The sequence below is a fragment of the Mesocricetus auratus genome, unplaced genomic scaffold (assembly GCF_017639785.1).
Source record: "Mesocricetus auratus isolate SY011 unplaced genomic scaffold, BCM_Maur_2.0 Super-Scaffold_100009, whole genome shotgun sequence".
In the NCBI taxonomy this organism is placed as follows: Eukaryota; Metazoa; Chordata; class Mammalia; order Rodentia; family Cricetidae; genus Mesocricetus; species Mesocricetus auratus.
In genome coordinates, this window is record NW_024429193.1 from 72,005,183 (window position 1) to 72,032,979 (window position 27,797).

The 27,797-nt window shown below is 42.1% G+C and overlaps 1 protein-coding gene across 1 annotated transcript in view; it reads right to left on the reverse strand.

Annotated features, from left to right (window-relative positions):
• Dchs2 (dachsous cadherin-related 2) overlaps nt 1–27,797 on the reverse strand; it is a 223,668-nt gene that overhangs the window by 97,329 nt on the left and 98,542 nt on the right. Inside the window, exons 2-3 of the mRNA XM_040752593.1 lie at nt 21,835–22,026; nt 9,053–9,284 (exon numbers count right to left, since the gene is read on the reverse strand). Of these exons, the coding sequence (XP_040608527.1) occupies nt 9,053–9,284; nt 21,835–22,026 (424 nt within the window). The remainder of the gene's footprint in view (nt 1–9,052; nt 9,285–21,834; nt 22,027–27,797) is intronic.

Sequence of the window (27,797 nt, forward strand, 5' to 3'; positions counted from 1 at the left end):
TCCAATTATTAGTTACTTCTGCTCTGTCCGACTACTTTCTTCTTATGGACAATCTTTATTATACCTGGATTATTATAGTATCTGGGTTTTCCACTCCCGTAATCAACCAAGCACACTACTGCCAGTGTCAGCCACACATATCAGTCTAGTCACATCATGTAACTGATCCAAACCATCACCTCGTACCTTAACTCTGGCAATAACCAGGCTTATGTCACTCTGTCACTGCCTTTTTCCATAAGCTGCCCACTCAATGGAGCATCCAGCCTTCCCTTGCCACACTGTCCTTATCAGGTGGGCTTCATTTGTAGCGTAGAACGTAAGTAGACAAAACATAGCCCATGAGATGCAATCATAAATTGACTTTCCCCCTCTTATCTAAATTTATTTGGGGCAATTGACTGCACTTCCTCTGTCCCAAAGTGAAGATTCTAGAAGCTCCAATGACTTCAGTAGTCACAACCAACCAGTTATTAATAAAATCCCTTCTGCTACTCAGGGTCATTATTGTCTTAACTTAATAAAGCATAAAGGACATCAGCACTTTAGCCTTACTGTGAAGTTTTGGTAGGAAGCATGTTCCATGCCAAGGTGTTGGCTCCTTCTTGTTCTCTTGGATTAGCTCTTATCCTCCCCCTCCCCCCACACCACACTAACAGAAGTTTCTGAACCATCCATGACTGAATCAAGGGGAGAGGAGGAAAAGGGCAATGAGGAAGCTCTTTCCTGACAGCACTGTCATACTGACCTAGCAGAAAGACTTCTTAGACTGTGCAGTTGTCCAAAACTTGTTTTTTTCCAGGGACTGTGTTAGTCTACTTCCAATTATTATAACAAATACTCAAGAGAATCAACCTAAAAAGGGTTTGTTTTGGATCATAGTTTTGGCTCAATACCGGTCACATGTGAGGAAGCTCAACTGGTGATTACATCTCCTAAGTTGTGTTATGTCTCCTTGTGAGCTTCCTGTGTTGACAAGGGCAGAAGACAATCCTATCTGACATGGAGAGTGTAGGCAACAGAATGTTGGACCCTTAACCCTGTTGTTTTGGGCCCTGTGGGGAGACAGTCCACTACAATAACAGCACATAACAGAGGAAGCAGAGAAAGAGAAAGAATAGTGGATGCTGATCCAAGATCCCCTCACCTCCCCTTAAGTCTTGTCTCTTAGAAGTTCTAACATCTCCCAGTAGCACCCAGGCTGTGGACCAAGCTATAACTCAATGGACATGGGAAGGACTTTCAAGATAGCATCTTCAACTGTAATGATTGTTACTGCTTCTCTTCTCCTGAAGAACTGAAGGCATACCCTGTGATCCTGAAAAGATAGAACCTAAAAACAACACCAGGTTTCTCTCTCAGAATCAGCTGAATCCAGGGGAAGCATAAATCTCTGCTTATTCCTACAAGCTCCTGGAAGATGCATTGTCTCTGCTTCAGAAGTGATTCATTCTGTTACCAGGCATTTTTTTTTCCCTTCAGATTTCTCAGAAGACAGCCAGACGTGAGTCTTCTGTGAACCTTGCTGTTAACTCAGGGAACATGTACTATATTCTCCAAATAGTCAATAAGGTGCAGGTTCTCACACCAGAGCAAGCCATAACTCAAAAGCAGCTCCATCAAAACTATCAATCTTTCCCTTCCAGTCTGCCACCCTTCTGTACCTTTAACAAGATGACTCTCCTTCATACAACCCACATAACATTCACAATTCCTGTAGAATGCAGGATTTGTTGTTAAATTTACAGTTCAAACTTAACATTTTGAATGCTTGTTATAAATACCTACCTAGGCTTGTCCACCCCCAGATCTGATTCTCTGAAATCATTAGGTTTTCCAGAATATGCCACACCTGTCCTGTAAGTGCCACAGCCCTTGTTCTGTCTGACCCATAACACCTTACATGGTTACTCCAGATTTTGCTGCATTGTCGCCATTGTGATTGTGTTTAGCACATGGAGATTCTTCTTTCTTGTGGAAAACACGTACAGTCCCCTTAATGAGGCAGAGTGACTGGGAATGCAACAGGGGCAGGGCACATTCAAGGACCTGGGTTCAACCCCAGTATCTGCACTCCAAAAACAAATGAGAAAACAAAAAGCAAAACAATGATTCTTTGACCCACAGAAAGTTTTTTGTTTGTTTTTAATGTGCTGACCAAAAGAGGAGCCAGCTGAGGTCAGCAAGAAGGAGACAACCATAAGATATGCATAACTGGGGCTTGGACATTTTTGATGAATGAACATTCATCACTTGAAAGAGGAGAAAATACTAAACATTTCAAATGTGTGCTTTCTTTTAAAATGCAAATCCAAAAGGACCTAGAAATCTAGGGAAGTCAGAAGTTTGAGTTTAACCTTCATTTTGTTCAGCTGTAACTGGAGCATAGCTGACAAAGAGAAAGTGGAATTTGAATCCAGCATGTGTGGGGCGGGGGGAGACAGAGAGACAGAGAGACAGAGAGAGAGACAGACAGACAGACAGAAAGACAGAATGTCACTTGACATTTTTGTAGATATACATGGAGTCTTCAGCTCAGTGATGGGTATCTTCAACCATTGCTTCTCCATCTATTGTGAGATAGAGTGTTTTGTTGAACCTGGAGCTCATCTGTCTAAACCGACTGGCCACTGAGTCCCAAGAATCCTCCTGTCTCCACCTCCCCAGTGCTGGGACTAGAGGTGCACATAACTATGCCCAGTTTTTGCATGGGTGCTGAAGATGCAATTCGGGTCCTTCCTCATGCTTGGCAGCAAGCACTTTGCCAACGAACTGTCTCCATCCCCTGAAGTCAACGTTCACAAATAAGATTAATTCTTCTAAAAGTTTAAAGGCCAGAAAACATCTATATCTAATATATGTGTCACACATAAAATGTAATTGTGTGTACTTTACAAACTAAGTAGTAAAATCATAAATTAATAGCTCTCTTAGCAAATACATTTATCAGCTTGAAATCTGTAATACTGTATCTTAATACTTTAAAGCACAGTGATTAATTGACTCCCATTTTTATGACCCTTACAAATCATTGTTAGCTATTGGTACAAGGACCAACTTCAACCTTGAAAAACAGATACTGATAAATGTACAGATCACTGGTTATCTTGTTTTAATAAGTATTTAGATTTACATACTGTGCTGATCTGATTTCATTCTCAACTTGTCACAACCTAGAATCATCTTCGAAGAGAGCCTTAGTGAGGAATCACCTAGATCAGTGAGCATGTCTCTGTGGCACTGTTGATTTTTAGTTGCCATGGAAAGAGACAGATCCTTGTCAGAATCACTATCCCCTCCTTGGGGAATCCTGAACAATACAAGACAAAGTTAGCTGAAAACAAGCAATCAAACAAGCAAGAGTGTGTTTTGACTGTGCATATGGATATGAGTTCTGACTACTCAGTAATGTTCTGTGATCTAGAACTGTATGGCAAATAAACTCTCTCTACCTAAAGTTGCCTGGAATCAGGACCCATGCAAGTCCTTAGCTCCATTGTCATTTGTCCATGCTCTTCATAATGTAACATTTTTATTTTTAAAATTGTCACTTATTAAGTTGAAATGGGTTTTGTATTTACAGAATAGTGAAAAACTCTAAAGAGAAGATTGTCTTTCAACTGAATCTGCTATATAATTTTAAGTGCATGCAATAACTAGCTAAGCGATATTAACTTTCAATATTTTAGAAAAGAAAATATTGTTAAGCATGGTGAAAAATCCTGGTTACAAAATAACCTGTGGGTCACTACTATACAGGCTTGTATAGGAAGTTATGTTAAGAAATTGTTCTTAACTATATTTACTTGAATAAGAGTATTTTACCTTTGTTCCTTCAGCTTAACAACAGTACCAGTGATAGAAAGAACATAAGAATGAAAGTTGAGTAAGAAAACCAAGTGTCAGGTTTATTACTGTGCCTGTGAGTAAGTCAGATAATAGTGGAGCTGAATTCCTAATTTGCACATGGACATAAAATATGCTCATCTACTAAATTTGCTTAAAAAATTCTCAAGAAGGCAGTAAACGAAAAAGATGTTTAAAATACTGTGTGAGACATGATCTTAACCACATTTTCCATATTGTGGTAGTTTGAAAAAATGGCTCCCAAAGGGAGTGGCATTATCAGGAGTTGTGGCCTTGTTTGGGGTAGGCTTTGAGGTCCTATGCTCAAGCTATGCCCAGTGTCACAGTTCAGGTCCTGTTGACTTTGAATCAAGATGTAGAGCTTTCAATTCCCTCTTCAGCACCATGTCTGCATGAATGCCACCATATTTCCCGCGATGATGAGAGTAGACTAAACCTCTGAAACTGTAAGCTACACAAATTAAATGTTTTCCTTTATAAGAATTGCTGTGGTCACGGTGTCTCTTCACAGCAATTGAAACCCTAACTAAGACACATACATTGCCTATTTCCACCTTTGGGTACATCACCAGATACTTTCTAGTTTATTTCCTTCCTTTGTTCAGTGAGGCAACGGATGTGTGGAGATCTTTCCATTTTTGTGAGTCTGTGTTCTCATTCTGAAAGCACTCATGAGAACATTCTCTAACATTCATTTGTTTCCTTTGAAAGTAACATTTACTCATTAGGTGCTCATGATTAATTTCAGATTCTGCTTGCATGTACGAGGAAAGTCATTTATTTGGCATGAGCAGGCTCACATCCCTTATAAAGCGAGGTATGGTATTAATTTATTAACTACACAGCAGAACATCAAATGTTAAGCGCAGGAGAGTGGCAGTCATGGAGAATTATGAGAATCATTACATGGTAAGAAATCTGAGCAAAGAGCTCACATTAAGAAAGAATCTGCTCTGGAAACAAAGAAAAACAGCCTTGCTACATTACTGATCCTCTATATTAGAGTCCTCACAATTCATGCACACCACACACTGCACTCACACTGGGGAACTGCTGCCCTGGGCCGGCAGATGGCTACCCATTCGATTATTTATTTTCTGTGGAGCGAAGCTTGAACTTTTTGTATATACTACAACCAAACTTAGGCTGGATAGCATAAATCTATTCCTGTAAGCACCATTGAGAGAAATGTCTGCCTGTGTCATTCACCCATGTACAAGGCACATGTAGGCCAGTGTCTGGTACATTAAACACTGTGAATGTGTTGATCTTGTTTCCATTTTTCTGTCTTAAATAGATGAGCTACCTGTGTGTGTGTGTGTGTGTGTGTGTGTGTGTGTGTGTGTATTCTCCATCTTAGTATTTTGAGACAGTGTCTCTCACTGACCTAGCAGCCAGAAAGCTCCCAAGAGCCTCTTTGCTCTTTGCACATATAGCCCAAGGTTATAGGCACTAAATTGGAATTAAATTGCCTTCAGTGAAAAATAATTAAGTAAATAAGACAAAAATCAAAGATAAGTGAAGGCTATTTATGCTACTATGAGAAGCACTTCAAAAATGGAGGCTGCTGGTCATGGTGGCACATGCCAGGTGGAAAATTATGCTAAAGAGGCAGAGGCAGGAGGATCATCACAAACTGGAGGCTTTCAAAGACTTCACCTTCAGTCTCAAGATGGTTTGACTGGGTATTTGCAGCCGTACGTGAAAATCTGAATTGGATCCCTGGACCCCACAGGGTGAAAGGAGAGAATAGTGTTTTACAACTATTCTCTGACCTCCACATATGGCCATGTATACAGCACACACACACACACACACACACACACACACAGACACACACACACACACACACACACTGTTAAAACCGATTTAAACAGAATGAAAATAGCTATGTGTAAGTTATAAATAGAATAAAAATACATGAGAGGGGGAGCTATTAATAAATCTGCTTCTTGTGTTTTCCTCTTAAAACTCAAAACAGAGTGGTCTGCTTCTCGCCCACATCAAAGCAAGCCAGTGGACTAAGAAAAAGAGCAGAGAAGGCTCCAGCCAGTATCTCTCTCCTCGTGCCTGGATGCAGTCTCCAAAACTGTCCTTTGAATGAGCAACAAACACAGAAAACCAGAAACAGAACAGGAAGATTAAACCCCCAAGAGCAGGCAACCGTGACACTGTCACACCCGTATCCAGCTCCCTTCAAACCATTTCTCTTCCCCGGAGACCACAGTAAGTATGCGCTCTCTTTTCAGTGCATGGGTCTTGGGTGTGGCACAAGCAGATCAATGACTAACCTCCTCTTTTTAGCAAAACGTAAACCTCCAACACAAATTAAGCAAGCTTTTAAATATTGTGCATGGTACAAAAAAAACCATTCACATAAAGGATGAATGGGACTAAAGAAAAGAGAGGGGGAGTCCTTCAGAGATGGGTGAGTCTGTCAGGGAGCAGTGATCATGCACATGGACTCACTGAGTCTCAGAAGTTTTCCACGACATACCTATCTCCCCTCTGCCCACCTAAGTAAGAACTCAGTCCCCAAAGGGAGAATTGTGACCAAGGGTGCAAGGATTAAATTGAAAAATCTCCATTGAAAACAGAGTGGTCTCCACCCTGGAAAAGAAATGAAGCCAGAGACAAAGAGAGAAGAGAAAAACTGAATCTTCACGCAGGTTGAGAGTCCTAAAAGAAATGGAAGGTACAAGGGTTCCTGACCATGCTGTCACAGGGAGGATTTTAAATGAATTCCCATGCCAGCCCTTAGAAGATTGCAGTAAGAATTCAAATCACTTTCCAATTATTTCTGGTGTCATCTATTCATTTATTTCACGAATATTTACTGACAGAGACAATGTCTCAGGATTGTGTATTACTACTAGCTTTGGTATAGATGGGCTTTATGGTAAAAAAAAAGTTGCTAAAACACAATGACTCCATAAAAGAATAACCATATTTTAGTACTACACCTTCTCTTCTTTCAGAATATCTGTTTATAGGGTATGGTATAGGGCCATTGCAGAAAAAAAACATATGGAGAGTCCATAAAGTCAGAAGTAGCAATTCCACTTCTGGGTATGTGTTCAGTGAAAGTAAAATCAGTATGCCAAATAGACACCTGCCCCTGATGTTTTCAATGTGGCATTTTTCATGGTAACCAGGATGTGGAATGGATAAAAGGATCAGGAATGCATGGGTGAGGAAACTGTCGTGCAGGTACGCACTGGATAGTTAGCCTTTCAAATGACGCTCTATTATTTCTGTAAACATGGATGTCCTGGAAGACACAACGTTAAGTGAAAAAGTGCCATGGGCAAAAAGACAAACACTCCCTGGTCTCCCTGTGGAAGTCAAAAGTAAAAGTCAGTTTCCCAGAAGCTGAGAGCAGGATGGAAGTCGCCAGAGGCTAAGGGTGAGGAAGAACGAAGGATCCAATTAAATGGCATTTTGTACACTCAGGCAGGATGAAATCACAGAATATCTATTATATAAGACAGTAACTATAATTAATGATAATGTGAAGATGCAGCTGCTTTAAGGCTGATCTTAATTGTGCTGACTACAAAAGACTAGGAGTATTTGAGGTGGCAGGAGTAACTAGCTTGATATCAGCATTTCACAATGGACATAGACACAGGAAACCTCCTGGTATTCTGGATGCACACAGCAACTTCTCAGTTTCACCATAGGAACTTCTGTAACACAGTGGTGCAGGTTGGAGACTGCATATTCCCTCGGTGACTTTTTCCCACAGCTAGCAATGACACTGCTCCATTCTCTAAAGGTTAAGACAAAACATCACCAGCCCTCCTGGATTACTTACAATTTGGGATTAAGTGCAACCAAATTCCAAATGCTGTTTGCCTGAGAAATGTCTTCCACCCAAACACACAACCATCAGAGCTGCCAACAACAGTAACCCAAGGCTACTTCCATTACAAATTTGGTCTTTGCTTAAAAAGAAAAAAAAAAGAAGAAAATCCCTCTGATGTGTCCCTAGATAATGACCCACATAAAGTGCTTGCTGTGATTAGTAATGGCATTTGCTATGTAGAGGGTGCCAGGAAGGGAGGCACAGGGCTGACCGTGGCCCACAGGGAAGTCTCTTCTGTGAACAGAATGTGTAACAGCTCATTCTTCAAGCTCTTCTCGGGGGAACCGAATTGATGAGTGTGCTGTCCTTTAAAAACAGTTCACTAAACGCTCTTAGATAGCATCTCCTGATTATGGCTGACATATATTTTTGGCAATATTACTGCCCTGTGGGCCTCAGTATGACAGGCAGTTAAGGTTCTCAGTTAAGATGAATTTTGAAAAAGCAGAGATAAGCAGACTAATTTCCTACCAAAGTATGTTCCTCTGATCTTTGAAATGTTAAGGGGGCCACGTCACTGAATTATTTTGAGCAAGGGAAGTTTTGCCTTGGAAAGACCACAGGGTAAACATCTCATGTCACAAGTCAGAGAGGGGTGCACCTTGCAGCCAGAAAGAGTGACTATGCAGTGGAGCTGGGCGGAAGGGCACACTAAGTGCACTGCATTTCCTGTGCAGACCATGATTGGCATGTCATATCTACGTTCATCACAAATAAGACAACGTACAATGTCTACCCTGGTACCTGGCTGCCATGATAGAATATCCTCAAGAAGGTTAACTAGCCTGTGCACACACACACAACACACTATTAAAGTACAAAATGCATTCTCCCCATTTCTCAGATCAGATAAAGAAATGTGAAAAAAACAAAGTCTTTGGCTTGGCTGGTATCCTTATTTTGGAGCCAGAATATCTACAATTATTTCCAGTGTTACTTGAAATCTTATGGCTTATATCTAAATATTCCAAACATTATTTTGGTGACAACAAACATAGGAAAGAGAAAGTAATACTTAAATATTTATTTCTAGAAAACTCAGACCACTGGGTTCTTTGGAAGATGAACAGCTACTGTGTTTGGGAAATAAAAAGAATGACTGACTTTCCAACATCGATGATGGACACTATTATGAAACAGGTCTCTAAAAAGCCCATGATCTTGGTGAACAGAGGTGAGACTCGTCCAGGTCTTGACTAACAAAGCACAAGCCTGTTTCAAACATACAGTTGTGGATTCTGGACTTCTCATTATTTGGGCTGTTACCTAGTTAAGATGCTTACTAACAGAAAGTAAAGCTGTCTCTAGATTACATACCTGTAATGGAGTCAATGGTGAAGAGGGAGGCCAAGTCTCCTGGGATGAGTTCATAAGCCACTGTTCCATACACGCCAGAATCGCTGTCACTGGCGAGAACGTTGACGATCTCAGTGCCTGGCAGGGTCTGGCCACTAATGCTTGTCACATAAGTCGATGGATTAAAAACGGGGCGATTATCATTCACATCCTCCACCTCTACCCGGACGAAAGCTTGAGCACTGAGACCACCCTGTGAGAGGAATGGACAGTGATCACAACTGGGCTTCCGTGGACACTGGAATCCAAAACAAATAATAACAATCCCCAAACAGACTCTGAAACATGGAAGTGTGAGTGTGTGTGTGATACTGAGATCAAATAACCAAAAATGGTTCTAAAATAGACTTCTGAAGCAATAGAACATACATAGTCATATAAGTAAATTTTGGTTGTGCTCTTAGATTATGAATCCCTATCCATTGTTTTAGAAAAACAAATCTCATTAGGGAATGATTTGAGGAAGGACAGCTACTGAAGGGAGCTAGACTGGTGTTACCTGGGGGAAAATGTTTCTCAAACGGGTGAAAACTCAAGTACAAAGACCCCACAGCAGGAGTATAGTGCCTGAGCTGGTCTGTTCAGGGGCAGAAGGAAGGCACAGGTCTGGTGTTAAAGGCTGGAGTTGGCCATGGAGATCAGTGGGCTCACCCGGGTCAGGACTCTTCACCATTACAGCGTTCTGAGCACTTAGGTAGCTTGGTTCGACTTCAGTATGAACTGCTTGTTGAGGTGCTCAGAACAGACAGGAAGTGTTGAAGGCAGAAGCAGGGAGCAGCTGGGAGGCCTTGGAGTCACCAGGTTAGGAATAGACAGTGGCCATGAGGAGGGGAGGAACAGCAAATTAGCTTATCTATCAGCAGTTGGGTCTCAGCGCCAAGTTTTGGAGGGTGATGAAGAGGATTGTAGATAGCCTGAAATGTTTGTGGCCCTGTGAGATCTGGCTAGCCAACAGCTCCAAAAGATGTAGACCATTTCCATTATTTGTTTGGTAGACTAAATCATTATTTGTTTTATATGGTATTCCTGAGTTTCAGAACACAAAGAAATCAAGGTACTAGTCCACTAGAGGCTTCATTGCCTGCTGGCTAGCTTTCATAGTGCTGAAAGCTACTATTCACACAACCAAAGGAGAAGAGTAGGCATCAGTCTTACTTGGCTGTGAGTCCAGTGACATACAGTAGTAACTGGTCTGAAAAGACATGCCCACATGGGAGAGTAACTAACCACCTTCTGACTGAATTTTAAGGGGTGCTCCACGAGTTGAAATTCATACATGGCACCATTATTGGGGCTAAGAACCTGGGGCAAGATAGCCTATGAGTCCTAGGGGAGAAAGTAATACTATTATTTGCTCAATGAGCACAGCATTAAAATGACTCCTGGTGATTTATTTTTATACCCATAGATTAGTGACTCTCGAGTGTCATCAGAGAAACTTCTTCTGCAATAGAAAACACAATTGGTCATGGTGTAGAAACTCAGAGACTGCAGAAGGCTCAACTCCACTCTAAATGCATCTGTATCACACTGCCTCCTCCCAAGGCTCAGAGATCTCTGGAGTAGATCAGACAGAGAGATTATTACAAGATCCAGTTGTGGATGACTACAGCAAAAGTGGACATTTGCAGACACACTGAGCAGTTTCACTCATGAACTCACAAAGACTGTGACAAAGTTTAAAAAAAAAAACCTGTGTAAACTTAAGCCAGATAAGAGTCCAGCATGGAGAGGGGAAGTGGGTGTGAAGTCCCAGCTCTAGCTATTAGTAATCTATAGCTTCTGGGAGAGGGAGAGTCAGCTTTCTGAAAAGTACAGATCCTGGTAAGTTGACCACATTCCAGTGGAAGGCTACATACCCAAGGGTATATGGACTGTTCCTAATGGTTTGGGGTTTTGTTTTGCTTTTTTTTTAAGAGAACACAATGTTGTGTGGATAGAGAGGAGAGAGATGGGGTGGATCTGGGAGGAGTCGGGTGGTAAATACGTTCGAAATACATTTGGTACCTTTACACAATGGAGTATTACTCAGCAGAAAAAGACAATGGAATCTTGAAATTCGCAGGTAAATGGATAGCACTGGAAGAAACCATCCTGAGTGAGGTAACCCAGTCGCAAAAAGACAAAACATGGTATGTACTCACTCATATATGGATTTTAGACATGGATTAGGATAGTGCCAGTCTGCACTTCCACTGACAGAGAGTCTGGGAAACAGGAAAGAACCTAAGAGAGATATGCGTGGTACCCAAGAGAAGAGGATTGAGACAAGATCCTCTGAATGGATGGGGAACACGGCGAGGGCTGGGTGGGGAGTGGGATCTGGGAAGAAGAGAGGGGGAGAAGAGGAAGAGAGAGTAGGTCATGGGGGAACAGGAAGGTTGAGTGGAGGGGGTAGAATAGGGGGAAAAGCGAATCATATGTTAGAAGACAGATCAGGCACCAGAGTGACCTCTAGTGATCTAAAGGGATGACACCAATTGGCAAGCTAAGCATTAGTGGAGAGACCACCTCGAATGCCCATTCCTGATAATGAACTTGATGTCTATAACCATCTGGGAGCCTTCATCCAGTGATTAATGGAAGCAGAGGCAAACACCCACAATTAAGCACTGAACTGAACCCAAGGAACCCAGTGACAGAGAGAGAGGAGTGATGAGCAAATTGGCAAAGAATGGGCTGGCAAAACCAGCAGAGACAGCTGATCTGAACAGGGGAGAGCTCTTGGACCCCAGACCGACAGCGGGGAGGCCAGCATGGGACTGATCTGGACCCCCGAATGTGAGTATCAGTGAGAAGGCCTGGGCAACCTATGGGGCCCTAAGCAGTGGATCAGTGTCTATCCCTGGAATACAAACAGTCACCGTGTTCCCATAGCACAAAGAGGGATGCTCTCAGCCTGGACTCTTAGGGGAGTGCCTGGACCCTACCCTGAGTGAAATGACAGACTCTAGATATCCCCTATGTGGAAGGAATTGGCCATAGGGTGGGAGGCTGGGGGGGACGATGGGGGGGTGCGGGAGGAGGGGAGGGAGAGGGAACTGGGATTGACATGTAAAACAAGCTATTTAAAATTTAAAAAAAATTTAAAGAAATACATTATATAATCTGGGAAGTGCATCCCAGACTGTTTGGTTCATGTTGGCTCCATCTAAAACCAAAGAGGAGGGAACAAATAAAGTCAAAGGAAATGATCTCCTTGGTTTTCCCTGTTCTGAAGGAAAACATCTGTTCCTGCTTCCAAACACCATTTTCCATTTTGAGACTTTCAGTTCTGACAAAAGTCCTTGGTAAGTCACAACAGCGCAGGGGAGGGGGCGTTTTCCTCACTTATGCCCTCCTCCCAGACTCCTTCTCTTCTTTTTGCTGCCTTTCTCTGCTATGGAGGAAGATATCCAGAAGAGTGGAAAAGGAAGGACAGCTAATAAGGCTTGGAAAGAAAACTGGGAACACATGCGGAGGGGACAGGCTGAGAAAGACAAAATGACTGATAAGCTAATCGTGAATCCAGAAACAGTACAGGTCTCACTGTTGTCCCATGTATACCTTCCTTTGGGGATTGGAGTATTGAGAAATCCATGGTTAGATATAATGCGATTTCTCACGTTCTGAGTTGAATGAAGTGCCAGAGTCCTACCAGTTACATTTAGAACTGAAGAAACAATAGCTGGTTAGGACCATGGTGAAAACAACATGCATTCACCCACCTGTGCGTGCTGATACAGAAAACCAGCTAACCTGCAGGAGTTCAAAGAGAGGTGGGCAGAGGGGACTGCAGAATGACTGGCGGCATATAGGAACTACACTTGGCATCTGGCAGAGAGCCTGCTGGGACAGCAATGCCTGTCTTCTCGTGTTTGTTTTCCCTGTGTCCTTTCCTAGTATATTTCTCCTCAAGCTTAAGCAGCTTCTTAGGTAGAAATAAGGACGGAGAATGCAAAATAATGAAAAGAGAGACGACAACAAGAAGGAAATACCACACCACCAGCAAACCCTCCATGACAAACATCTTAATTTGGTGAAGAGTCTAATAAGGAAATACTGTAAAAAGAAAAAACAATGTTAATGTTAAAAAAGTCAAATGTTAGCTGGACAGCAGAGGGCTTGAACGTTCTGCCACAGAACAAGTATCTTCTGAGGCTAAGGATGAGCTTTCAGTGTCTCTTGTGCATAAACTCAGTGAGCATCTGGTGAAGTCATGAAGTAGGAAATTTCCTCCTATAATAATGCTTTGGGTGTGTTTTACATAGATTGCTCTCCAGGTTGTTACAACCTCGCTCTTTAAGATTTCTATGGCCTTTCTCCCACTGCAATGAGAAACTAAGGCACAGAGAGGTCCAGGGACCAGTTCAAGGTACTGTAAACAGCAGGTCTAACCTGGAACAAAGCTTCACTTGTCCTCTGAGCTCTTAATAACTTCTTTCAAAATCCTGCTGTGGTATAAAGCCCCTCTTTCACGGAGACTTGCTTGTCCCCAATGCCTATCACAGGCTCCATGGTAGGTAAGAAAAGGAAGACATGCTGCTGTTTTTAAGGAACATGGCCCAGGAGGCATATACTATAGTGCCTTCCCCATCACACAGTGCAGCAGTTGAGAGCCCCAAGTGCTGGCATGAAGCTCTATCCACCCATTTGCAAGACCAGAATCTGCAGAGAGAGAAGAGTCAGCCTGAACCTTGACTAGCCTACCTCTTCTGGAAAGTGTGTAAGGCGGGGGCTGGCATCTGATTTCACAGGCCTATCACTGAAAGGAACTGCATAGTACGGGTGGAAGTATTTATAAGAATTCATAAATGTAGCTATAAGGTCTGCTACACAACTTTCCTGGAGAGATAATGTCTATTCTATGTCTACTCATCCCAGACTGGAGAGCAACAATGGGTCAAAGAAAGGATTCCATCAAAAAAAAAGGATTCCATCTAGTTTAGTGAACCAGAAGATTTACTAGAATCACTTAGAATCACTTAGAGGAGCAGGGTAGCTTGGGCAGCTGCATCCCTGAAGCACCATATCATGATAGTAATAATAATAATAATAATAATAATAATTTAAATGTGGTATGGGAAGTCTTGGTGCATGTCTTTATTTGCTAATATTTTAATATATTTATTTTACAATTAACATATAGCCCCTCCTTGATGATAAGGTTGATGACTACCCTATATGCCATCCTAGAACCTTCATTCAGGGACTGATGGCAGCAGAGACAGATACCCACAGCTAAACACTGAACTGAACTCCTGGAACCTAGTGACAGAGATGGAGGAGTGATTAGCAAAGGGGTCAAGACCATGATGGTAAAACCCACAAAGACAGCTGACCGGATAAGGGGGAGCTCTTGAATCCCAAACTGATGGCTGAGAGGCCAACAGGGGACTGATCCAGACTCCGTGAATGTAGTCTCAGTGAGGAGGCCACAGAAATCACTGGGGCCTTGGGTAGTAGCTCAGTGTTTACCATGGTGTATGAATGATCTTTGGGAGTCCATTCCAAATAGAGGGATGCTCTCTCAGCCTGGACACGTGGGGAAGGGCCTAGGTCCTGCCCTGGATGAAATGACAGACTTTGGAGATTCCCCCAAGGAGGATGTGGGGATGGGGTGGGGAGCTGGGGGGAAAATTTTAGAATCTAATGGCAAAACATATTTTTCTTATTATTTCAATAATTGATGATTATATAAAAACATATTTGTACTGAAAATACCACAAAAAATGTGAGTTAGAAGAATAAAATCCAAAGCTCTGATGCTTTTTACCTAAATCCCCAGGTGGGGCACTAATGACATTACTGAAGTGGCAATCAAATCAGGTTTCACAAAGAGACAGGTAGGTCAGCAAAGAAGAAGTGAAGCTTTAAAATTAAGTAAAAGGCTCTTTGATTTTTTTTTTAAAAATGTGAAAATGTAAAGTGGTGCTTACTTTTAATCCCAGCACTCGGGAAGCAGAGGCAGGAGGACCTCTGAGTTCAAGGCCAGCCTGGTCTACAGAATGAGTTCCAGGACAGCCAGGGCTACACGGAGAAAACATGTCTCAAAAAGCAGACAAAAAAAATTGTGAAAATGGCAGATTCACCCAGTCAGTTTTTTGCTTCAAGAGCCTCTTTCTGATATGTTCCAAAGTGAAATCATCAGTAACTCATGGACAAAGGTGTGCTTTGAGGGGCAGCTGAGTAGGAGGATTCCTACATCCTGTGCCAGGAGGAAGGACGTTATATGCTAAATTTAACACAGTAGGCCATGGCAAACCAGAGTGTGCCTCAGCTTTCCTCGAGACTATAAACATATCCAACACTTCTGAAGACAGAGTCGTGCATCAGTCTGACATGACTTTTTCTGGGTTGGGATGAAGTTACACCTAGATGGCTGCAGCCATGCTAACCTATGGGCTCGTACTCACTTTTTCTGAATCACAGAACTCTCTTTGGGAGGAGCATATTGGGAAACCAGCATCCTGCAAGGCACAGCAGCAGGAAAATGAATCTAAGCACAGGTACTTCACGTCTCAGGGCTCTGTAACAGTGTGTCGTCTGGCTCATGGAAACATTTCCTAATGCCAATCGGAAGAGACTCTGAGGCAGAACCGTTCATGAGAGTGCCTGTAGATTCCTGGCAATTACAAACTGTATTGAGCTTAAAAGTTGAGGGATGATTGCTTACACAGCAGCATGCGCTTAACTCATTCCCTCAATCCATGCATTGGTATTTTATCTCAGACTCCCGTAAATAAGCCATGAATCATTTTGATTAATTTTGGCCATTTCATCTTTACAATTAAGGTCAGAAACACATGAGCAATCTACCTGAATGTCAATCCCTTCACATTATGCTGGGGAAAGTACATGTCTTTTTAGAAAGCACAAAGCTTGAAAGCATCTACTATAGGAAGCCCAGAAGGCTGCTTGAGGCAATCAGCACATATGGAAATTTTTCTTCTATTATTTCTACATTGGCAATTTTCTATTTTCTATTCTCTTTGCTGGTGCATCCTGGGACTCCTAAGTAGTGGAATATTAATATCTGTCCTCCGCAACTAAACAGTGGGATATTAATCTCTATCTGTCCTCCATAACTCTCAGCTCTAGTGAGCTGTGCTTTGCATCTCAGGGCGCTACGGCAGAACCAGAGTCTTCATTTCATGCACAAAGATGAAAGGAAATGAGTGCCCATCTTGCTAAGGAAAGATTGGTAAGCTGTGTATCATGAAAGCCAAGCAAGACAGCATTCAAAGAGTATTTTCAGATTAACCGAGAGGCTGAGTAAAATAGAAATGAATAGACAGAGAACCCAGGATGTGGCACAACTATAATAAAATCAGATCTCTGAGAAATGGGGGGGACGAAGAAAGTTAAAAAATGAGAAGTAGAAGCAGCTATTTCAAATCTATTTGCTATGGCATAGAAGAAAAGTAAATGGTTTTCCAAAAAAGGCATATGAAATTAAAAGGAGTTTGGTTTTGAAGGTAGAGGTTGCCATTATGTCTTGTTTGCTATGTAAGTCACCCAAAAGAATTTGAGAAATTCTACTATACGAGAAGAAGAAAAGGTCACTATGGAGTGATAATCTAGAGCAGGCTGGGGGGCATGGACCCCTGAGGCTCGGAGGGATTTACCTCTGATGCTAACAGTGTGATTTACTCACAGGGAAGCTGGTGGAGAGCCCAAGCTGATAACCAGGTGAGGAAGAGACAGGTAGGAGGAAGAAGAGGAAGTTTCCTCTTAAATGCAAGTGTTCTTTTTTTTAGAGCAGAAAAAGCAGAGCTCAGACAGAGCTGGGATTTTAACCAGAGTTTCCCAGGAAGGGAATTTGCATGGGAGTGACTTTAATGATATATAATACTCCAGTGATCTTACCAAAGAGGAATTCCTGTCTGCATGGGAAGCACTAAGCTAAGTGATGAAAATGCTTATCAGGAAGTAGTGAGCTTGGAATCAAGAGTTCAGGGGAAGTGGTGGTCCTTGCCAATGAGAAAGTCAAAGTGTGAGGAGGCTGGGGTTGGATGGTTGCACTGAAACCTGAAGACCCTGGTAAGGAATGTTGGCTGTTAGAATTAGGGTGTTGAAAGTCCCTCATGTGACCTTGTGTTTAAGGCTTAGTCCCCAGGTGGTGCTGTTTGGAGATGCTGTGAGTCTTCAGACTGTGGACTTGCTGGAGGTCCTTAGGAGACTTGGGATTTATTCTTGAAGGGGATTGCAGGATGGGGGCTTATTGCTCTTTGTTCTCCTTAGTATGAGGTAATGTCCCACCATGTGCTTCCGCCTCGAGGTTTTACCTTTCCAGAAGTCCAAAGAATGGGCTCCTCTAACAGACTTGAACCTTCAAACCATGAGCCAGAAGAAAACCTCTCTCTATAAAAGCTAAACAGCTTTGATATTTTCTTGTGGTAAAGGAAAGCTGACTACCAAAGAGATGGGCATGAAGACTATGGGATAAGCCAGGTACAGAAGTCTTAAGTGACTGGGAGTTGGAAACAGGACAGTGACAAGCAGGGGTATCTGCACTGCATTTGTGAGGCCAAAAATATGCTGGAAGTTTTAATTACTGTGCCTAAGAGATCAATAAAACATCTGTAAGCCTCTTGCCCAAGGACAGATACTTCCCAAAATACCAGAGACTATTGTTTAAGTAAGATGACAAGTCACATGGCTTTGCTCCCCTAGACAAATTTGATTGACCCAATATCACTGGATACGCTAGACCACATGTAGGCAGGAGGTCCACAGGTAGAAAGAATGTCAGGATATATTCTTGCCCTTGATTGAATCTGGAGGGAAATACATAGTCCTATGGGTTTGCCTTTATAAGCCTCTGCCAAACGTGATTTGTCATTTTCTGGGAACCCTGGAATGGACCTGGCCAGAGTTCATCATTCTGATCAGTACTTAATTAAAGCTTGCTTCAAATTTGGCTCAAATAAACGTGGCGATGCCTTATTCTCTCCCAGCGGCATTAACACATTCTTGAAACAGGAGGCCCAAGACTGAATTGGTTTTCAATGGAAAAGGGAGTAGAAATGAATTAGAAGTTACAGTGATTTGAATGGGCCCCCATGGGTTAATATGTCTGAATATTTGGTCTTCAGTTGATGTCCAACTGTTTGGGATGGCTTAGAAGGTGTGGCCTTGTTGGTAGAGGTATGTCACTGAAGTTGGGCTTTGAGGTTTCAAGAGACTCCCACCATTCCCAGTTAGAACTATGGTCCTGGTGCTTATGAGTGTAGATGTGAGTTCTCAGCTTCTGACACAGCACTATGCCTGTCTGCCTGTTTCCATGTTCTCTGTCATAGTGATCATGAACTCTAACCTCTGAAACCATGAACCCAAATTAAACACTTTCTTTTGTAAACTGCCATGGTCATTTTTTTTTCATGGCAATAGAAAAGTAACTAAGACAGAAAGGTAGCCATCTTACTACCTTAGGACTGCAATTACTGCAGTTCTTGGCCTTAGTAAATAGGAAGAATCTCCAGGACTACAAGCTATTTTCCATCATAAAGAGAAGATAAAGGAACAACCACAAGTCAAGTGGAGTTTATGTAGAATTCGCTGGGTGACAGTAAATGAGTTTGAAGAGTGAAATTGTGACTGAGATATTGATCCAAGTAAAAAGTTTGAGTTGATCATGTGAGGTGAGAAGGGGTAATGATGATGGGGAAGTTGATGCTCTCAGAGAAGAGACTGGTGCCAAGACATGTCAGATTTAATCCTTGAATGAATGGCTGGAGGGAAATTTTAGATTTGGCTCAAACACCTTAACTGGAACACCGGGTAACTGCACCATCCTCAGATAAGTCAATTAGTAATTAGTGAAACAAAAGAATAGAATAAAAAGTTGAATATAATACAGGCTAGAGAGATGGGTCAGTGGTCTCTTAAGTCTCCTGCACTCACAAGAAAACACACACACACAATTTAAAATGACAAATAATTGAATACTTTTATGCAAAGGGATAACATTAGAAAATAAATGGATACACTCCTTTATTCAGGAAGCTTATTTGCACACAGACCATGGATCCCAACTCCAATAGCCAGCTCTTATCGTGAAGACACAGAATGGTGAGGTGCTAAGCCAATTTACTCTCTAGAGTGCCTGTCAAAATTCTTCCTTAAACCTTGAGTGAGAAGATGAAGTAGAAATCTTTTTTGTTTTGCAGGCACATGTTTCATTTATGGGATTCCGGATGTAACAAAAATGAGGAGAGAAGGATTAATGCATACCAAAAAATGAGGGCTTTGTTTGTGACAATGTATCAGAAAAAGAAATACAAAGCTTAGACAGAGGGATGGTATAATTAAATTGTAGAGCTTAACTGTAGATAATAACTTGACTGCCAATCCAATTAATTGGTTCCATTATATAATTTCATAGCATCCTCCGTGTGAGAGATAAATAGCAATCACTGCAACAGCAAAAATAGGATGTTTCAGATGTGGTGTCAGTAGAGAAGGAGAAGTGACTGGACTAGAAAATGTATATTGACAGTCATCACAAAGATAAATAGAGCAGGAGGGAAGAAGCAGAGAACATCTGGGGTGCTTTGTAAGAAAAATTATTCTATCAATAGATAAAAACCTCTCAGGAACCCCCTGCAAATGGATTTTCAGCAATTTTCTACCAAGGACATGCAGGTCATTTACTAGAAAGAGAAAGAATCTGAGAAAAAAAACCCACGAATTGCCAAAATGACTCTAAATAACTAAAGGGCCTGTGCCAAGGCTCTGTTTATTGTTTTAAATAAACACATTATGGCCAGAAATCCCACTGCTTAAACCTAAAATACTTTACCTGTTTTAATTATCCTGCGAATGCTGTCTAGATTATTTTTAGGGGCTACCTATTTGGTCATAAGCTTCATCTGTGCCAGCCTTTTTAGCGAAATGATTCTGAGCAATATATGCTGCTAGCTAATACTGCACTGAGTGTTTGTTAAAGAGGTAACATTCACACAATTGAAACACTGAGCTTATCACAGGACTTCATAAAGATTATGCAGTAACACAGGACACCATGTTTCCAGATGCAGTTTTTCCTCTGAGAAAGAAAGCAGCAACTACGTAAAGACTGAGATTACCACTTAATTCTCATGATGTCATCTGGTGTTCTGGTAGCCATGGGCTACAACTCTTCCAAGGAGAGAGAGAGAAAGGACCTAGAAGGAAATTTCTGTACTACCCCATCCTTCTGTGAATGAACAGTGAATTATGGGACAGCTAAAACCACCTGCATCTAAGAAGAGAAAACAGAGGCTAGGTTAGAGCAGAGGGTGGCCAGAGGCGACGGGCCGCAAGCAAAACTGCTGGGAGACAGCATCCTGAAGTCCACCCCTGGAGAGGGCCTGTATGACAATCACAAAGAGTGGAACCGTGAGCACAGTCTACACACGTGCTCACCAGTTCAAGATAAGCGATAATGAAGATGACTCTGAGGCAGCCAGAGCCAGGACACATGAGCTGTTATTTGAGGCATTGCGGATGGTACTAAATATAATTGTGTTGAGTACAATAAATGTGGCACAGGAAGAGAAGTGCCATGTGATCTAAGTTACAAGGGAAATACAAAGATTATTTCATAGCATAAGGGTAGGATGTTTACAGAAGTTTGAGAGGGATATGAGGGATGGGGCGATAATCACGGGGCACACATTAGGGTCACACAGAAGGGAACTCTGATGTGCTTTACCCAGCAGGGTGTCTGTAAACGCTGTCAATGTGGCACATGCCTCATAAAGCTGGAAAAATGTTACATTTTTGGAGGCAAATACAGTTAACCCGTATTTACCTCCACAGCACCCACACGGCTGCCCAGAACCATCTGCAGCTCCAGTTCTAGGTCAGTCCAATACCTGTGCCCTCTTCTGGCCTCCACAGGCCCCAGAAATGCACAAGGTGCACAGACACGCATGCAGGCAGTACATCCATGCACATAAAATAAAATAATAAAGTGCTTTTAAAAATCATAAGGTCATCGGTGTATTGAATCTGCTAAATATATAAGATCAAGGAGCTTATATTCAAAATAGGGGAAAGATAGCCACCTTTAGTATCAGTTAGAGTATGAACTGACCATACAAAACACTAGAGAAAGAGAGAGAGACTATCTTGCCTTTCCTGTATGAATTATTACTCAGGGTAATAAACAGTTGACATAAGAGCATTAGTGTTAAAGCAGCCCATACAGTAAATGCAAAAGGAATAATAGAATTAAGGAAAGACCACTCTGCTGATAGAAAATGCACAGCCCTAAAGAAACCCGAAAGCACTCAGGCCCCAGTGCATAGGGAACAGTGAAGATAAAAGAGCAAATTAAACCAACCCTAAGAATGCAATCAACCGCACTCAGCATGCGGGAAACACACAGGACAAGTGACCTGATTTTTAAAAGGCCATAGGAAGGATAAGGGTGATGTGGGAACTCAAGGATTACATAAATCAAATTAATCTGTGGTCTCACTTGGATGTGGATCCAAATACACCAATTATTAAAAGATACAATTAGATAACCCGGAACCTTGAACACAGTGTGCTTATTGGAAACCATCAAAGATTGACCGATAACGTATAGTAATTCTGTTGTCTTTGAAGTTCTTGTCTGTTAGAAATATTTGCTGCTGCTGATACAGCACTTGGCGTTAGAGGGGGGAAGTGGCTGTGTGGAACATGGTTAGTTGTCATGCCATTGCTGTGCTTCCACTGTTCACTGCAGCCCACATTTGAGAGTGTTCGGTGTTTTAATAGCAAAATCTTACCCCATCCTTTGCTTTCACCAGAAGGTCAAAGGTGCTCAGATCCCTTTCCTTGTCTATGTCTTGGGAGACACAGATGCGCCCATCCCGCGGGTCAATCTGGAATGCTGGCGGTGCTTCATAGCTTTGGAATCCGTCATAAAGAGAATACTCGACTAAGCCATAGATCCCCGCGTCTGCATCGGTGGCTTTCACCTGTAAGACAGAAGGAAGGTCAGCCAGGCCACAGACAAGCTGGCAATACCGTTCATCCCCAACACTGCTCAGAAAACAGGGCCATGGCTTAGCTCTCTCCTCCCCAGCTTCCTGCCTGACCGGTCTTCAGTGTTTCTCCTCTTCCTTTGGATAACTCTCCTTCTCACTTTCTTGGACCACTCCAATTAAAAGGCTGAGGTCTCCCATGCTCTCAGATCCTTTCACCATACCTGAGTGACCTGCTCTAATCTCAAGGATTTATAAACATTCATGTGGCTATAAAAACCTACAAGACATCTGTTGTTTCCCCACTTTGAGAGCAGCAGCATGAGCACAGAGAAAAAGCAGGACAGTAAGGGATGTGGTTTCTAGAAAACCAAAGCCAAGACAGAATTCACCATAGAACTGAGAGATGCATCTCCCAGGTCAAGTTTCTATCTAGAAGGGATGTTCCAGCCAGAGACCTGCATAGCCATGCCAGCTAGGTACTAGCCATGCCTCTCTTGCCCAGCATGCACACAGGGATGAAATGCCAGGCACCCCTCACTCATTAAAGCGGGTGCATTGACACATGCTGTAGCTGCCTAGGGGAGAGTGTGCTGTTTTGTTCTTATCCCACACATGACATTTTTGATAGCAGTCTCATAGCCAGCCCAACTAGAGCTATGAAAACATTTTAGCTAACTATATTACACTCCTCACCAAAAGGATGAAGACCAAAGACCTACAGTGTGTCTAAAACACATGGTGCCAAATGTTAAGTTCTCTGTGTCTAAGACAACGAGCATGTAATATAATGAGGAATTAACAATAACCAGTAACCAAGTAAAGAAAATATACACTGGTTAGAGAGATGATGTATCACCATCCTAGGTAGGAAGAGAACCATCAAGATCCCATTTCAATACTAAGAATAGCTATTCAAATTTTATGTTTATTTCTAGAATGTTCCATTAACATTTTCAGACCAGTTGACCACAATAAGTAAAGCCAGAGAAGGAGAAACTACAGATAAAGAAAGAGGCTGTGTGTAATGAGATACATAATAGGTCACATAAAACATCATTTTCCTTAACCTGCATGATCAATGCAATTTCTTTGATTTTTTTGACCCAGTTAATAGCAACAGTAAACAACTAACAGTACTTACAATAAAAGAGACACCTTTTATCAGTATAAGTATTCATTGATTCCTTGATTGTCACACTCCTCAAGTGATACTCCATCCCCCAAACAAGTTCAAGGACTAGTTCTCCACCAGCCTACCCCTAACAACACACTGTCTTGAGCAGATAACTGGAATGTGACATTGGGGGGTGTTTGGGTAGCACACTTTAGAGTGTATCACAAGAGTCCATCTGGCATCTAAAATGTTGGGAAATATCCTATTTAAAATTCATAGTCCTGAAAACAGCTTGGTATTGGCACAAAAATAGACAGGTAGACCAATGGAATCGAATTGAAAATCCGGGTATTAACCCACACATGTACGAACATCTGATCTTTGACAAAGAAGCTAAAAATATACAATGGAATAAAGAAAGCATCTTCAACAAATGGTGCTGGCATAATTGGAGACTGGCATGTAGAAGAATGCGGATCGATCCATGTTTATCGCCATGCACAAAACTTAAGTCCAAATGGATCAAAGACCTCAACATAAATCCAGCCACACTGAACCTCTTAGAAGAGAAAGTGGGTGGTACCCTTGAACGAATTGGTACAGAAGACAGCTTCCTGAACATAACACCAGTAGCACAGACAGTGAGATCAACAATTAATAAATGGGACCTACTGAAACTGAGAAGCTTCTGTAAGGCAAAGGACACAGTCAGCAAGACAAAAAGGCAGCCCACAGAATGGGAAAAAATATTCATTGATCCCACATCTGACAGAGGGTTGATCTCCAAAATTTACAAAGAACTCAAGAAGCAAGTCTCCAAAACACCAAAGGACCCAATTAAAAAGTGGGCTGCAGAACTAAATAGAGAGTTTTCAATAGAGGAGTCTAAAATGGCTGAGAGGCACTTGAGAAAGTGCTCAACATCCTTAGCCATCAGGGAAATGCAAATCAAAACAACTCTGAGATACCATCTCACTCCTGTCAGAATGGCTAAAATCAAAAACACCAATGACAATTTATGCTGGAGAGGATGTGGTGAAAGGGGAACACTCCTCCATTGCTGGTGGGAGTGCCAACTAGTTCAGCCACTTTGGAAATCAGTATGGAGATTCCTCAGAAAAATGGGAATAAATCTACCACAAGACCCAGCAACTCCACTCTTAGGCATATATCCAAAAGATGCCCATTCATACAACAAAGATGTCTGTTCCACTATGTTCATAGCAGCTTTATTTGTAATAGCCAGAACTTGGAAGCAACCTAGATGTCCCTCACCCGAAGAGTTGATAGAGAAAATATGGTACATCTACACAATGGAGTACTATTCAGCAGAAAAAAATAATGGAATCATGAGATTCCCAGGCAAATGGATGACATTAGAAGAAACCATCCTGAGTGAGGTAACCCAGTCACAAAAAGAGAAACATGGCATGTACTCTCTCATATATGGATTTTAGACATAGATCTGGAGAGTGCCAGCCTACAATCCTATGGCCAGAGAGTCTGGGAAAGAGAAACTTCATTTAGTGGCTGATCGAAGAAGAGGCCGACTCCCTTGGTTAAGTACTGAGCTGAACTCAAGAAAGCCAGTAACAGAGAGGGAGGACTGATGATCAAAGGGATTAAGACTGGGCTGGTTTAACCCCCAGAAACAGCTGACCAGACAAAGGTTAACTCTTGAATCCCAGGCATCAGCCTGGGAATCCAGCATGGGACTGATCAAGACCCCCCTGAATCTGGGTGTCAGTGAGGAGGCCTAGGGAATCTATTGAGTCTTGGGCAGCAGATCAGTACCCATCCCAAGTATACACACGGACTTTGGACTCCCATAGAACAATGAGAGATGCACTCTCACCCTGAACTCTTGGGGAAGGGTCTAGGCCCTGCCCTATATGAAATGACAGACTATGGACACCCCCATGGAGGGCCTCACCCTCCCTGGGGGAATGAGGGGATAATGGGGGGGGGTTGGGGGGAGGGCACGGGAGGAGGGGAGGGAATGGGAGAGGGACCTGGAACTAACTTGTGAAGCAACCTCGTTTCTTATCTAAATTTAAACTGGAAAATAAAAAAAAATAAAAATAAAATTCATAGGACAGACTCCTGACAATGGGCTACCTGACTGTCCATTTCACAGATGAAATTTCTTTCCTTCTTTGTTTTCATATTTTACATTTATTTTCTCTTTATCTGTCTCACACTTTCTGGCAAAATCATTTATCCTCTGTAGCCAGTTAACATATTTTTAAGTTACGCTTTTCACTAGCTGAATGGAACCAGACAATCCACAAATTTCCCTGCTGCAAGGAATTCATGTCTAAATCCATTTAGTCTGGTCCACACTGACAGCTTTTAATAACTGACCAACCTCTAGGTCCCAAAGACAACAACTATATCCTCTAAAGCCATGTGGTCGTCTCAATAATTTTGGCTATATCAGCAGACAAATTCAACAAAATAAATTCTAAAATCCATTCTCAGTCTTTAATAGCATGTATAACCAATTATTTTGGCTCATATGAAAACATGTTCCCTGTTTCCACTTTAGGGCTTTTTCTCATGGAGATTTTTGGCAGAGAAAAATATAAGGGATCAAAAGTCAGAAATTGTACCCTTCTCACTTGGTGCTGACGGTTCAGAACCTGAGCTCAGAATCATAAAATGAGAGTGTGTACCCCTCTGCTCTTCACTACCCCAGAAATACTTACCTTCTGTTCTGGCAGCATACCCCACCACCTGGTATAATGAATCTTGGATGCCTCAAATTAACTTAGAACTTTTATGGGGCTTGCAATACCCAGTACCCATTGACTGGTGAAAATAAATACATAAATAAATAGACAGACAGAAAGATAGATAGACAATTTAAAAACCAGAAATCATAAACTGCTTTCTTGGTGCCTCAGGAAGAAACCTTCATGAGTTAGGAATCTGGGCCCCAGGCCTCTATAGAAACCGCTGCTGATATCATTGCAGGGAGCTGCTGACCCCAGTGCTAGCTCACAGCCTGAGCACAAGCGTAGACGGCCAGGGAGGACTGCACCTCTGAATCCACCCCTAGAGCTGATCCCAGCACACTCAAGCTCCTCCCGCCCCTCTGTGCTGTCTTACTTGCCTCTTTCACACTCAAACATGATGGGTTTACCTTAAATTTATTCTCATAACTCTTCTCCTTGGTTTTGATTTTCCACAGATTTAATTGAGACATTAAGGAACTTACAAATTATCTGATGTCGCATGCCCTTGTTCTGTGCCTAGCTTCCTGGGAGCTAGAGAATTCTTATCACACTCCTCACAGTAGTGTTGGATTAGTATTCCTCCCTGGAGAACATGGCCCCTGTGAGTTTTGGCTGAGAAGGCTCTTGAAAGCGGGAATACATTCATACATGCTCCTGAAGATCGACATGACTTCTATCATTCATTTCTTCACACTCATCTTCCAGTTCAGCCAATGTGCTTTAGAGGACCACATGGTTTTAGAGGACGTACCCATTGTTTTTGGGAGCCTGGGGTTTCTCAATCATTAACAGATGCAAGAATGGACCTATGTGCACGCGCATAGGTCTCCTCAGCATCACTGGTCACACTCATGATGGGTCACACTCCTAGCCTTCCACATTTGCAAAAGACAGACATTCTTGTTGCAGCATTAACTCTTTACCCGCTCAGTTAAATTCATGAAGGTTTTAGACAGACATTCTTGTTGCAGCATTAACTCTTTACCCGCTCAGTTAAATTCATGAAGGTTTTAGAAAATCCCCAGAGGGGCTTCATGGAAAAACATTTAGGTAACAACTTCAGACAAAATTTAAAACTAAATAACTTGCTTTCTTTTTCTCTAACAACTTACAATATCACTTCCATGGCCATATAGCAGTTGTTTGTTGTTGGAGGTTTGTTTTAAAGAAGCAAAGATCCTGACATGTATCCACAGAACTTCAACCAGAAAAAAAAAAGAAGTCACAAAACAAATTCTTACACTTAACTATCCACTGATCCTACATCTAAAACAAGACAGTACTATACTAGCGGAAGTTGGATCCAACATTGAGGACCACAGTGATGCAAGCCTGTCGCTCTCTGAACACAATTTTGGCAGGTTCACTAACAATGCTGCCTTGCCAGGTCTTTAAAAACATTGTTATCAGTTTCCTGCCTTGTGTTCCAAGTTACTCATCAGTCATGGGTAATCATTTGCACCTCATTGAAGTGTATTTCTTATGGTCTGGTTGCTGTCTGTCTGTCTGTTTCTCTCTCTCTCTCTCTCTCTCTCTCTCTCTCTCTCTCTCTCTCTCTCTCTCTCTCCTTTATAACTGATGTGCCCTGATGTGCCTCAGCTGCCTTGCTGGTTCTGTGGTCTTTTTGCAGTCCTTTTAGTTCTGCAGGAAATGCTTACATATTGGGACTGTTTCTCTTTTCGGTGCTTACTGACAACTTAGAATGCTGAGGTGTGTTAGTGCCCTTATCCTGTGGGACCCTGTAAAAATCACATTACAGGATCAAACAGCAGCCACCTTGTTTGACAATATGCGGTCTATTTAAATATTTTGGGAGGAGATACTTATTCTGGGTGATTAGCCTTGGATATGGTGACAAGAGTCTTGTGGGAGAGGCGGAAGCAGACTTCAGACAGAAGAGGTGGTGGTGG